Genomic DNA, 13,294 nt, shown 5'->3' on the forward strand with positions numbered 1-13,294 from the left:
GGCATGTCAGCAGCCACTGTCAAGATTTTGGGTAGGATTCAAGATGGATTGGGATTTTTAAGAGAGCCTTGAAGAATTCTGAGGCAGTTTTAACAGACCAGAGGGAAGTCCCTCCCCCAGTCATGAGGAGATAATGAGGGGAAGAAAAAAAAAAGGAAAACCATTTGTCTAAAAACTAGCCAGCAGGCAGTTGAGTCTAGGCTCACAGAGTCACAGAATGGTTTGGCTTGGAAGGGTCTTTAAAGGTCAGTTATTCCCACCCCCTGTCCTTGGGCAGAGGCACCTTCCACTAGACCAGGTTGCTCTAAGCCCCAGTAATGGGCTGGTTACTGGTGGGGATAAGCAGTGATGAAACAGAGCAGGTCCTGGAACTGAAGCGGAGACATTTCTTTTTTGATTATTTGCATGAAAAATATGCAGAATTGTATTGGAATGGCATTATCCTTTCCAAAGAATAATGTTTCTGATAACCTGAGACCTCTGGGTGAACCACCCCAAGCTCAACAATGCCTTGAGCACTGTCTTCTCCAGAAATTCTCCATGAAAGAGGTTTCAAGTGAGTCATCCTCTGGAACTATCTCTCTTTCTTTCTTTACCCAAAGAGGGCATTTAAGCTCAATTCAATTCTTCAGGTAAGACTGACATAACGTGAGGTAAGATTCAGGCAATGTTAGACATCACTCCAAGACAATAACATGACAAAACCCCCCATGGGAATGTTGATATGAACTTGATTCCTTAAAAAAAATTTTGCATCCATTAATCAGTTCCTATCCATCAGTGCCCTCTGGTAAGTACATAAGGGAGCCAAACATAGGGTAATACTCAAAGTTCAGGTGTTTCTCACAGAGGTGCTTGGCTTGATTGTACTTTTTGAGGACATTAAGCCTCGTATTTGCTCTTAGAATTGGGCACCAGGTTGACTCAGAGGATCCCCTCTCTTCAAGGAACTACAAACAGCTTTGAGAGCTACACTGTGAAATGAGGTAAAACAGTGCACCTCTAGGAAAGGATAAGGAGTGGCTAAGCTGTTCATACAAACACTGGATGAGATTAAAGATGAAAGGAAATATTTAGTCACCTTTTGGGAGCAGCTGGTGTGAAAATATTTAACAGGCAGGTCTTTCATGCGCAGGCAGAGCGTTCTAACTAAGCTTAAATAGGCAGGAGCAATATAGTGCAGCTGGCCAGTCTGAGAATATTGTAATAGGAGAATTTAAAGCTTTCCTTCTCATTTGTTCATGCAGCTCAGATGGTAGCTAATCATGTCCTCTAATTTTAACAACAGAATTGGGAAATGTACCAAAAAATGCAGTTTGTAATAAGAACAGAGGTGACAAATTCTGTCCCTGGGACTGAATGACAAAGAAACTATTCACCTGCCCTTTTCTGTAAAACAGCCTTAGCTGCCTTTTTCTGTCCAAAAAGACATGTATTTAAGTGGAAGCTTAATATGAAATCCATTTTGATCATTTCTTAGCATGCCACAAGAAAAGTAAAAGCTATTCTGACTATTTAATCACTCATTAGAAACCTGTGAGCATTTAAGAGGGCTGTGTTGTAAAGGTCCAGGACATGTAGCAGGTTGTGTGTTGTAAAGTTATTTAAATTGTAGGGTACCCATCTATCTTTAAACTGGCACTAAGTGAAAGATTTAGTTTTGAGAGTTCCTGGCTCCTGGTTCCCTGTCAGAAATAATTAAACTACATTTTAGGGAGACTGTCCTAAGTAGTTTGTTTCACAAGTGTTTTTCACAGCTGAGAGTCTATATTACAGCCCTTGGGGCCTGGGAGTCCAAACCACCTCATATATCCAATATATATGAATTACACATTCATAGCCTGGGACCTGCACACTTCTGTGTGCATGGGTGGTGGTTTGGCTGGGGTCTCAGCTGGGTGGGAGATGAAACCCAAAATGTTCTCAGCATTCCCTTTCTGGGTTAGCCTAAGATCTGTTTGTTTATACCATGCAGTGCATATCCCTGGCCCACGTGTGCAAGACTGTTCCTTGGCAGCATGTTGTCTGAGAAGTATTTCAGTCAAGATGTAAATGTCCCAGGGGGTTTTCCATCCTTTTTCATCGGAATGGCTGCACAGACTCTGCTTTTCAGAACATGATTTTTTTTCTCTCTTCACCATTTTTCAATGCACTCCATTATCCTAGTTTGATACCTTTAAATAACTCCAGGAAGGCTTCTGACTGTCACTATTCCTATTATCTCTGGGTTTTTTTCCTCCACCACCAATCTGTAGACATCTGACGTTTCCATCTTATCTATAGGACACAAGACTGCATATTGGGACATCAAGGTGTTCATGAGCCTGTCTCAGTTCACATTTACCTGTGGATCCATCACTTTCCTTCTTTATGCCTTGGTTACTTTATCTGAAAGGTGCTGCACCTGAGTCAGGGGAACCCTTGGTATCCATAGAGGCTTGGGGGTGAGGGATTGAGAGCAGCCTGAGGACAAGGACTTTGGGATGGACGAAAAGCTGGACATGACCTGGTCATGTGCTCTCACAGCCCAGGAAAGCCAGTAGTGCCATGGGCTGCATCCAAAGCCATGTGGCCAGCAGGGTGAGGAAGGATTCTGCCCTTCCACTCTTGTAAGACCCCTCCTGGAGTGCTGCATCCAGCTCTGGGACCCAGTTGTGGGGGTCTCCAACACAAGAAGGATATGGACCTGTTTGAGCAAGTCTAGAGGAAGCCACAAAGATAATGAGAGGCCTGAGGAACCTCTGCTATGGGGACAGACTGGGATAGTTGGGTTTGTTCAGCTTGGGGGACAGAAGGCTCTGGGGAGACTTTATTGTGGCCTTTTTGCTACTTAAAAGGGGCTTATAAGAATGATAGGGACAGACATTTTAATAGTGCCTATAGTGATAAGAAGAGGGATAATTGTTTTAAACTAAAAGAGGGTAGATTTAGACTAGATATAAGGAAGAATTTTTTACAAAGAGGAAGAATAGGATATAATGAAGGTGTGAAGTGGCCAAGCTGGCATCCTCTGGATTGCTTGGTAAACTGGGAGCAAGAAAAATTACTTCTTATTTGATATTCTGAGATCCAAGTTCAACGCTTATGTATAAAGAATGTGAACTAATAACCAGAGAAGGGATTGCAGTCTAACTAGAGTAAAATGGTAAAAGTGTGCTGGAAAGCACCAGAGGCTACAATAATAATTTTTGGAGTTTGGGCTTAAATACCAGTACCCTCAGACCTTGTACTTTCTCAATGTATTTCTTGTCAGCTTGCTGAAATTTTAGCAGCTTAAATCTAGCTTTTGGTTTTCAATCTACTGTTTCCTTTATCCTCCCCTAGACTTTGTTTATCAGGTCAGCCAAGGAGAACTAAATTTACTTTTTTTTTTTTTTTTTTTTTTTTTTTTTTTTTTTTTGTGCATCTTTACTACTATATTAACCAACTTGCAGGTCATGTGTTTTCATCACCACCCTGACCAGCCCACGCTCCATTGCAGTGCTGTCTGGCAGTTGGGGAAGAAAGTAGAAAACACATGTCTGGACTCCAGCCCTTCAGCAAGGATGGGTTTCAATAATTGCCCATCCCTTCTGCTCTTATTGGGTACTGTAGTATGATATTACCTCCATCACAGCTAGGAGCTGTGAAAATCTGTCTCTCAATGCCAGATGCAAAGTAAAAACTTCTGACAGCAACTCAAGCCCTTCCTCAGCCATGCCTTTATTGTTTGATAGTGCAATTTCTATTAGCTTCCAATAAATTCTACATTAGTTTCTGTTACATCTCAACAGCAAGTGATGTGTGCACATGCTCTGCTTAAGTAGCCAAGATACCCAAATACTTTTTTGTATTGTATATGCAAGTTTTATTCCAAATGATACAGACAAGTCCCTGACTGTCTTTAGCCCATTTGAACTCCAGAGTTCTTTCACTAGGAGACTTAAGCATATAAGCCTAAATGTTTGAGGAGATTTGGAGACATCCATGATACTGCAGTAAAAGGAGTTTTACTGGAAACTGTTCCACCACCCTGAGCTTTTTGGGAAGCAAGAGCTAGATATTGTTCTCATGTCACATTTAAAAATAAGGTGTTTTCTAGACATGCAAGGCATTACTGTTGTTCCTATCATAAATTACTGTTCTACAAAGAACTCTCTGATCCTTTTCACCATAAGGGACTGAAGTCCTCACAGCTATCTGCTGTGGTGGAGCTGCAAGGAGCTTTCCTCCTGGAGCTGAAGTGGGTGTTCCAAACCTATATCAGGAGGATATCAAAAGTTGTTGAATAGCCCAAGTGTCCCGTAAATGGGGTATTCATTAGCAAAAGACTAAAAGCAACTTAAGTACGGCTGAATTTCAGTCAGGTGTGATGTTAATGCAGGCTGAGTAGTTTTGAATATTTTATATGCAGCCAGTGACACAGAGAAAAAACGCGCACTGCAGAGTACCCTGGTACCCCTTTCTGTGCTTCCAGCCCAGCCCTGCTCAGCATTTCTTCTGTTCACTTCTCCATGTCCCCAAAAAAATCTAAAATGTATAAAATCTATAAAATGGCTCAGTGAAGCCAAAGGCTTGACGTCAAAACATTTGGGAATTTAGAAGTGCCAGGCAGAAGTCAGAGAGAAGACCTCATAGGCTGAAATACTGTGAACTGCTTCTCCTTCAGCTGAGGAAGGGAGAGTATAGTCAGAGCTTATGAAAGATGGAAAGTAGCAGCCAAGTAATGAGTCTGGAGAAGAAATAGATTCATTTCATTTCATTTGCAGTGCTACACTGCATCAGTATTTGGGGTTTGTTTTTTTTCCTTGAAATCAATCCTGTGTAGTAATGGTGGTAACAGGTGCTTTAACACCTGATTCATGGGCATCTCTTCTCCACCAAGTCTCTGTTTTGCCAGACAAGTACAATGTAGATGAATTGTACAATGTTTCCCAAATTCATGCCAAGGCTATGCCAGGTTTTAGACAAAAGTCTAGTGATGGTTAAAAAAATTATGCCCATGTCCTCAGGCCTGCTGGGGCTCAGGGAGGTTTGGGAAGGCCATCATCCCTGAAAAGGCAAGGTCCTTTAGCTCTTTGCTTTTTGGCGGTAAGTACCAAAATATCCAGCTGTGACTGTGCTTCCATTAGCTCTGATAAGACTTGGGAACAAGCACCATCCTATCAGCTCCAGTACATGTGGCTCACAAAAGATACAGTTGTACCTCTGAATGTCTGAGAGGGGAGTTTTAATGGGTAGTAGGAGAATAAGGACATAGAGGATGTGCAGATTTGGTAGAAATAGAAATATCCTTTCTTAAATTTAAACAGAGAATAAGGATTTTAATGAATCCCATCCCCAAAAACGTGGTTTAAGAAGTCATGAACAGGCTTTGCCAGGACTTAACTTTAGCATCAGTAGTTTATCAGCACACTGTTTCCACTTAAACAGATTTTAATTAAATGTGACTTCCGTTCTGCTTATTGGAAGAGCCTTCCCCTTTGGATTTGAGCATCACAAAAGCTTAAGGAGTGCAAGAGAATTAGAAAGCAAATAGGAGGATCAATCACAGCAGACCCTTGCAATCCATGTCCATCTCTTTTTTGTAATATACTTATTAGATTCTTATTGTCAGGAAGGATTAGCGTTATGAGCTCTAGGAATTCCTTTCATTGCCCCATAAGGCGAGGTAGTGAAGTGTGTCTGCTTTTCTTGACAATAACACTCTGGATTTTCCCCCTCTCCCTTCTCTCTCTCCACCCATATCCCCTCCTCTCTGTTGTCTCCTCTCCCACAGAGATTTGTGCAGCGGACTGCGGAGGACATGGCATTTGCGTGGGAGGCACCTGCCGCTGCGAGGAGGGCTGGATGGGCACAGCCTGTGATCAGCGAGCGTGTCACCCACGCTGCAACGAGCACGGGACCTGCCGGGATGGCAAGTGTGAATGCAGCCCGGGCTGGAACGGAGAGCACTGCACCATTGGTAGGGAGAAAGAAAACCCGACTCCTTTGAGAGAATTATTGATGATCAGGGAGGAGAAAAGGCGCATGCTTAATTGAATATGTGTGATCTAGTGTAGCATGAGCACCTTTGTTCTTGGATTTCAAATTCTGACATCATACATTTTCATGTGGGAACAAGACAATATGTCCTTTCATTTGCTGGTGACATTGCTCTGTATATTTTTTATTATCAGACGTGAAGTACACCTATGTGGTGTTTGACAAGCCTTTAAATGTCAGCTAGAAGCTTTTTTTGAAAACATCCCACTTTACCTCTCTTGAGAGGTCTTTCTGTGGTCTCCAAGACTCCTCTGTACTATGGTGACAGCATTTTTAAAAACATGCATCTGCTTTTAAATTTTCTTTCCTTTTATTTGCTACATTATTTGCACTGTCACTTTGCTTGCCAGTATAAAAGAGGAAACTGCAGACAGATGATTTCTGGCTGGTATTTAACTCTGTCTTGCTTATCCCTTGTCTGTTCTGCTACCTTTCTAACCATTTCACTTCCCTCTCACTTTGCTTCTGTATTCCTCATGTACTGGCACTATTCATAAGCTCTCTCTGTCATGTCTCTTATTATGGATGTTATTATTAATAAGAAGCCAACAATATGCCTAAATCATGCAAAGAGCTTCAGTTCTCATATTAAGCAATTTGCAGCACCATTAATAAACTGCCTTGGCTTCACCTTTTCCTTCTCTCACTTAACTACTTAATGCATTTTCCCTTCTTCCTACTTTCTGATTGTCAAGCATTTAGCCTCTTCAGTTCCCCTTCCGTAGTCATGCTATTAAATCAGTAGCCCTAAATTCCCCAGATACCTTTTATTGTATATTAATAGAAAACTAAATTAGTGAATCCAGTTCTATTCTCAATAATGCCTGTGTGGACCTGAAAAAATTCAGTTGACTTTAAAAGAATTGTTCCAGAATGAAAATTCTCCTTCAGTCATTTTATTTTAATCAGCTTCTTTTAGAGACAAGAAAAATTTACCTCTATGTTACTTTCATTATGTCATGATAACTAAAAATCACACTTCATCAAGACTAACCACTAGGAATACCTGGGCAAATATCAGCATAGTTATTGTGTGGATTAGCAGCTTAGTTTTATGAGACATCACTTCCCTTGCTTGAGCACCAGGTGCATTTGCACACGCAAAGACAGGAAATGAAGCCTGATCTCAGTATTTTAATTTCAGCATTAGGATAATGGTACAAACCATATCTGTGGCTCAATTCTACTTATCATTTATTTATGCTAATGTCACCCTATCACATTATGGTCTCCACATGCATCCCCCTAATGAAAAATATCTTGCTTTTAAAACTTCCTCTGTCTCATTAGACATTGCATTCTGCTTTCTTGTTGATGTCCCTAGCAGCTTTCATTTCTTTTCCTGAGAAAAGGATTGAAAAACCCACATTTCTTAAATGACTTTAAAATGAAAAGAGAGCAGTCCTATGTTAATTGAAATCCTGTTTCCTTAATATTATTTTACAGCCTTTTATTCAAGCAGTTTGATTTGGAAAGCATCACAGATTCATGCGAGTAAAAAAAAATTCAGCAAAAGGCCCCAAATCCAGGGGACAGTTTTATATGGAACTTATTTATGCAGGAAAAAAAAAAAAGCCTGATTCATCCCCTTAGTGCCATTTTATTAGTTCTGCTGTAAAACCAAAATGCCATTAGTTCAGTATATGATAATTCTCCACACAGCTGATATGCCTGGACTGTTTTTGAACAACAAGCTTTTATCTTTCATGGTAATTAACTTTATTTGTAGTATTCCTCACTCTAAGTATAAATGTTATCATGGGGAAGGCCAGCACTGCAATGCAGTCAGCATTGAGATTTTACTGGTGCACACTCTCATTTTATGTGCTGCTGCCTTCCTGTTGCAGTCTGCCTTGGTTTAGGAATCATTCTTGGATACATAACATCCTGGAGCAACTCTGTTTCTTTTCACCTTCCCCTCTCCTCATCTCCTTGCATGGTGATTTAAAAACAAATTTTACATAGTCTCCTGCCTCTGAAGCTGTAAACACTATTTCCTACAGAATATTTCACTGGTAAATGTGTAGAATGCAAAGGAGATTTGGCAAAGTTGTGAATACCCAGGAAAATTGAATGGTTTTAGCAGGAGTAATAAGCTAGTTATGTTGGCACAAATGAAAGGACATTGGCTTGGAATTACATTAAGTACGTGGAAAGCATTCCCCTTGTCCTTGTGTAATTTCCCTGCATGGCAAATTGTTCTGTTGATGGTAATTCCGTATATGTCTGTGTCATGGCCCGGTTTGCTTTAGCACTGACAAGCATAAAACCCCATTGCTGAAGTGATGCTTGACCAGTATTGCCGTGTGTGCAGGTAACACAGTAGAAATGGACCATACCAGTAGGGGACACTTCTTCCATTCCCTGTCGAGCATGTGTGAGAGTAAGACATCCTTTTGTTTTGTAGGTCATAGGAGGCACTTCCTTATGGTGTTTAAGGTATTCTGATCCCAGTGGATTAATTTTGTTTGCTCCTACAAAGAGTTGTGTCACTAAATGTACTATCTTGATTGCTCGCATTCAGAGATTTCATTAGAGTAACCCCAGTTAATTCCCAACTAGAAAATTGATGCCGAAGCTTGCATTCATCATCCCAATTCAGCAGACTTAGTGCAGGAGAGTAGAGCAGAAAATTGATTATCTAACTGCAGGAATCCTGAAACCCAGCAGAAGGTTTCAGTCATTTTCTGGAAGGAACAAAACGCACTGTGACAACAGCATCAGTGCCAGACTCCTGCGATGGGTTCTCCAGCATGTTCCTAATTCATCCCTAGTTAGAGACATTGCAGGAATTCAAGTTTATTCTGCTCTGGCCCAAACTACATCCAGGAAGCATGGTGGGTTTTAGGAGCATTGAGTTTAAAGATGAAATAAACCCTCTTACTGCGAGCTCTGAAAGGCCAAATTACAGCTCAGCTCTGTAGTAGGCTGCTCTAAGGGTTTGCCTCACAGAAAGCAGCACAGAAAATTTCCTGGGTTTAAGAGTCATAGAATCACAAAACTGTTTGGGCCTTTAAGATCATCTAGTTCCAACCCCACTGACATGGATAGGGAACTTTTTGCTTGACCAGGTTCCTCCAAGCCCCATTCGATGCTGTCTTGAAAACTTCCAGGGATGAGGCATCCACAGTTTCTCTGGGCAACCTGCCAGTGCCTCACCACCCTTAAGTGTAAAAAAATTTCTTCCAAATACCCAATCTGAACCTGTCCTCCTTCACCTGAAGGCTGTTCTCCCCTGTCCTATGATTATAAGCCCTTGTGAAAACTCCCTATCCAGCTTGTATGATTCATACAGGGGGCTTCCCTGCATGGTGGAGTTGGGATATTCAATATCCTTGAATGGCTTGGACACAAGACGAAAGCCATCTCTGGAAGTTCAGTTGCTGCAGCTAAATACTCCAGAGTCTCTGGAGACCTGAGGGACCAGCAGCTAGCTCTCCAAACACTCCACAACCTACCTAGCAGGATTTCAAAGCACCTCAGTGCCTAATCCCCATTGATCTCTGCAAAAGCCACATGTTTAACTCCTTTCGGAAATCTGGTCCTGGCACGCACGGGTGATGGATGCAATAACAATGCCCAGACAGACAGGCAGACAGCCTGTCCCACGCTGGCTTCTGCTTATGGCGCCATCAGCCTGGGGTTTGTTTTACATAGCAAAACTCTGATTTTTGAGAAATCTGCCCCTTTAAGTTTGCCTTTCATCAGTCTTCTTGCATAAATAATCACACATGTTCTGAATAACTCTAGGTTGTAATCAATGCTTTGCCGTTTCTGCTGGAGCAGCTGGAATCCAGACAGGGCACATTACAGGTGGATCCTGATCTCTTTTCCCCAGCTTTCTAACACATCATTTGTGCCCTTTGAATCCATAAAGCAACACAGTCCATTCATGGCCCAAGACAAAAATAAGCCTCCCAGTGTCTGGGGAAGGTTCTTGCTATCTTGTAGATGTGGTGCTTAGGGACAGAGTTTAGTGGTTGCACTCGATGATCTTAGAGGTCTTTTCCAGCTCTTATGATTCTGTGATTCTACCCACTGCCCAACAGTCAGTGCTCAAGTGCATCCACAGCAGAAGCTGAGCTGTGTTTTACCCTCTGGCACTCACTTCTCTGCCTGGTTGAGATGGGTACCTTTGGGCAAGAGAAGACCATGATTATAGCAGTCAGTGGAAAATATGCACTTGCTGCTTTGTTCTGACATGATCTTCAATCAATCTGAAGGTAATCTGGCCTTAAATAGTTTGGCAGCATATTTGCCAGTAAATATTAAGCACAGATTAACTTCAAAGACAGCATTTCCCTGACCCTGTAGCATAAACTTCACATGCTGTCCCTGGTTCAGCAATGAATGTTTACTTTCTCCTCTCCTTCACATTTGTGTGATCTCAGTTTAACTCCAGTGATTTCCCTGAGGCTCTGTCCACTTCACCTCATAGGAAAGATAAAGGGAGAAAGAATATTTGGGAAATGAAGAAGGAGAGCATAGTGGGAAACAAGTCCTTCTCAGGGACCTGCCTGCAGCATCTCTCACTTCTCTTCTGTTCTTTCCCTCCCTCTCTGCAAGCCAAGAGAAGTACTTGTTATCATTCCCATTGTGTTTCAGACAAAGCAAACCAAGTCAAGTCAGCTCAGGCTGTGAAACAAGGGGGCTTTCACACTGAAAAATGGTCACAGGAGCTCCTCCCTAGCAGTTCTAAAGTGGCTTCCAGGAGTAGGGTGGTGACATGGAGCTGAGTGTGGTGGTGCCTTTCAGTGCAGAGGACTCCTTAGAAAAGTAGCTTTTCTTCTAAACTCCTGCATAATTTCTCAGCATGTCCCGCATGCCCACGGGGTTTCCAAAGGAGTGTCTGTAGGGAATAAGTTTATATTTTAGTGGCAGAAGTATAGCCTGTATGGATTTAGAAAACAAAGAGTCCTGCTGCTCCTGTAGGAAGCCCCATTGTTTTTTCAAATTACAAGAAAACATTGATACATAACTGACACATGGTTGGCATTGACAAATACCTTCACTGCCATCAGCTGCACAGTGAGCTAAGAGGTTGGGCTGCTGGGGATGTCAAAATCCAGGAGATACATTCCTAGGCTTCAGCCACCATCCAAGCAGATGATGATGCTGTGCTTCCTACATTGCTCCCCACACATCAACATGATTAATTCACCTCTTTGCCAAGCCTCATAACTGCCCCGCACTAGGTGAGCTCTCCCAGCCCTCTCCACTTGGTTCCTGTACAGATCCATTACATTCACAGAATGGAAAAATAATTCCTGCAAGGGAGGGCCATGACTTCCCAGGAAGATAGTCTGCCTGAACGAGCCTGAAACAAAAACTTCTTCAAAAAGTACCAGGACACAGCTGATGCTGAGATTGCAGGGAGCAGGCAAGAGAACAAGGGAAATAATGTTTAAGTAGATATTGAAATAGAGAAATGCAAGACTCAGAGCCTCTCTTTTGTTATTAAAGGCCAGCAGGTGTTAGGACAGAGAGTGCCGCCTGCTGGCATGAACCAGGGCTCTCCGAGGCAGGATGTCTTTGCCACCAGCCTTCTGCTCGACACCAGAAAATCAGTAAGAAGGTGGTTTTCCATACCAGTGTTCAATGGGAATTGGGTAAATGACTGCTCCCATGACATCTATAACTTTCTTTTTTTACTTTTTCTTTAGCCGTCCTTAAAATTAATATATTAATACTTGCCTGTCTGGTATAGTTGCCATGAGGTTAATTTAATATTTGTAAAGTAATTTGATCTAGGGCTAGAAAATGCTGCATAAATGCAGTATATTACCATTAAAAAGATCCAGGGAAAAGCCTGTACCAGTCTGGTAAGGTCACGGAACTGTGCCTTTTTGAGTGGAAAAATATAAGACAATCAGGTAAGGTGGAGGACTTTCAAATGTCTCTGCTTTCCTGATGAAATGCAAAGCAGTCAGTAAAGTGGAGAGAGACTTGCAAATCATCAGAGCATTGCAATATCCTGATATACATATATACACATATACCTATATATATATATATAAACACATAAATATATATATAGAACTTTCCTGTTTTTCTTCCTGATCTTAATGAGCAAAGATGACTGAATGCCTTAACACAGCTTTCTCAAGCCATTTGACTGAGGAGCACTGTGCTCCACTCTTCTTCCTTTTTTCTCTCCTCATAATCAAGGTTTTTCTTTTCATATCACAGCGAACTCTCCTTTGCCTTTCTAGCACCTGCACAGTCTCGTAGTAAGCCGCAATGCACTTATTCAATCCTACCTTAAATGTCCTGTCTTTTATCTCCCAAGCTCACTATCTGGATAAGGTAGTGAAAGGTATGCTCTTCCTTCCTTTTTTTCCTATTGTCTTTGTGTTTCTTTTTAAAAAATGCACCATGAACATGCTGTGTTGAGGTTGCATCTCTTCCTCATTGTCACCAAAGTGGTCCCTAATGTCTGGAAGGGTGAACTTTCCAGTCATTTATGTAGGAAATACCTCTGTAAGTGCTGTGACCCTGTGTTAACATCGTATCAGTGTTCCTACCCATTCCCTTGTCCCTCCTCTCCCCTCCAAATCATCTCTCATCCTCACCCTTCCCACTCAGGTGAGGCAAGTCAGGAGAAAACAAGTGTCTGTGAATACAGCAGGAACCCTGTACAGTGATGTGTTTTAATTAAATGTCTATGGTCCATTTTGTAACACAGGTGAGTGCACTTTCTATGTGGAGTCTTCATGTTTTTGATCCACAACTGCCAACTCTTACATGGGAGCTTTAAGTAACTATATATTGAGGGCTTTTTTCATAATACAGAAATGTTATGATCCCAAAATCTCTGGTTGTATAAATCAGTGGAAATTAGTGAATGCTGCATTAATGTACACTTCAACAAAATCCAACCTTATGCTCCTGTTTGTAAGTGTAACACAAGTCTCGGACACAGACCTTTCTTCAAAAAAGAAGAACTGTTCGAGAACAGTGATCACCTGCTGTTTTTTAAAAAAATCAGTTATTTGTTAATCAGAACAATGAGCTAAATTGCTTTAGGACTTTTTAATAGAAACAGACAGTTCAACAATGCACTTAGCTTTTGAAAAATATTGAAATAGCATGCATATGGTTAAATACAACAGTCTGACAATAAATATGATTGAGTTGGACTTAAATATTTTTCTACATGGCTGATTTGACACTAACAGCAACACAAGGTTGACACCATGCTAGCTTCATATGTTTGCTGGTTAAACAAACCAAAAAATCAGGTTGAACAAATAAATTTTTTTCTGTAGTA

The 13,294-nt window shown here is 41.5% G+C and overlaps 1 protein-coding gene across 15 annotated transcripts in view; it reads left to right on the forward strand.

Moving 5' to 3' along the window:
* Positions 1–13,294, forward strand: part of TENM4 (teneurin transmembrane protein 4) — a 927,633-nt gene that overhangs the window by 794,752 nt on the left and 119,587 nt on the right. For 10 of the 15 annotated variants that reach the window (XM_071432902.1, XM_071432903.1, XM_071432904.1 and 7 more), the window contains 2 exons: positions 5,759–5,944; positions 12,314–12,340. In XM_071432902.1, the coding sequence (XP_071289003.1) occupies positions 5,759–5,944; positions 12,314–12,340 (213 nt within the window). The remainder of the gene's footprint in view (positions 1–5,758; positions 5,945–12,313; positions 12,341–13,294) is intronic. The other 5 variants (XM_071432909.1, XM_071432908.1, XM_071432911.1 and 2 more) reach the window with 1 other exon arrangement.

The sequence above is a fragment of the Agelaius tricolor genome, unplaced genomic scaffold, assembly GCF_023055355.1.
Source record: "Agelaius tricolor isolate 1412-34295 unplaced genomic scaffold, bAgeTri1.0.p SCAF_9, whole genome shotgun sequence".
Lineage (NCBI taxonomy): Eukaryota > Metazoa > Chordata > Aves > Passeriformes > Icteridae > Agelaius > Agelaius tricolor.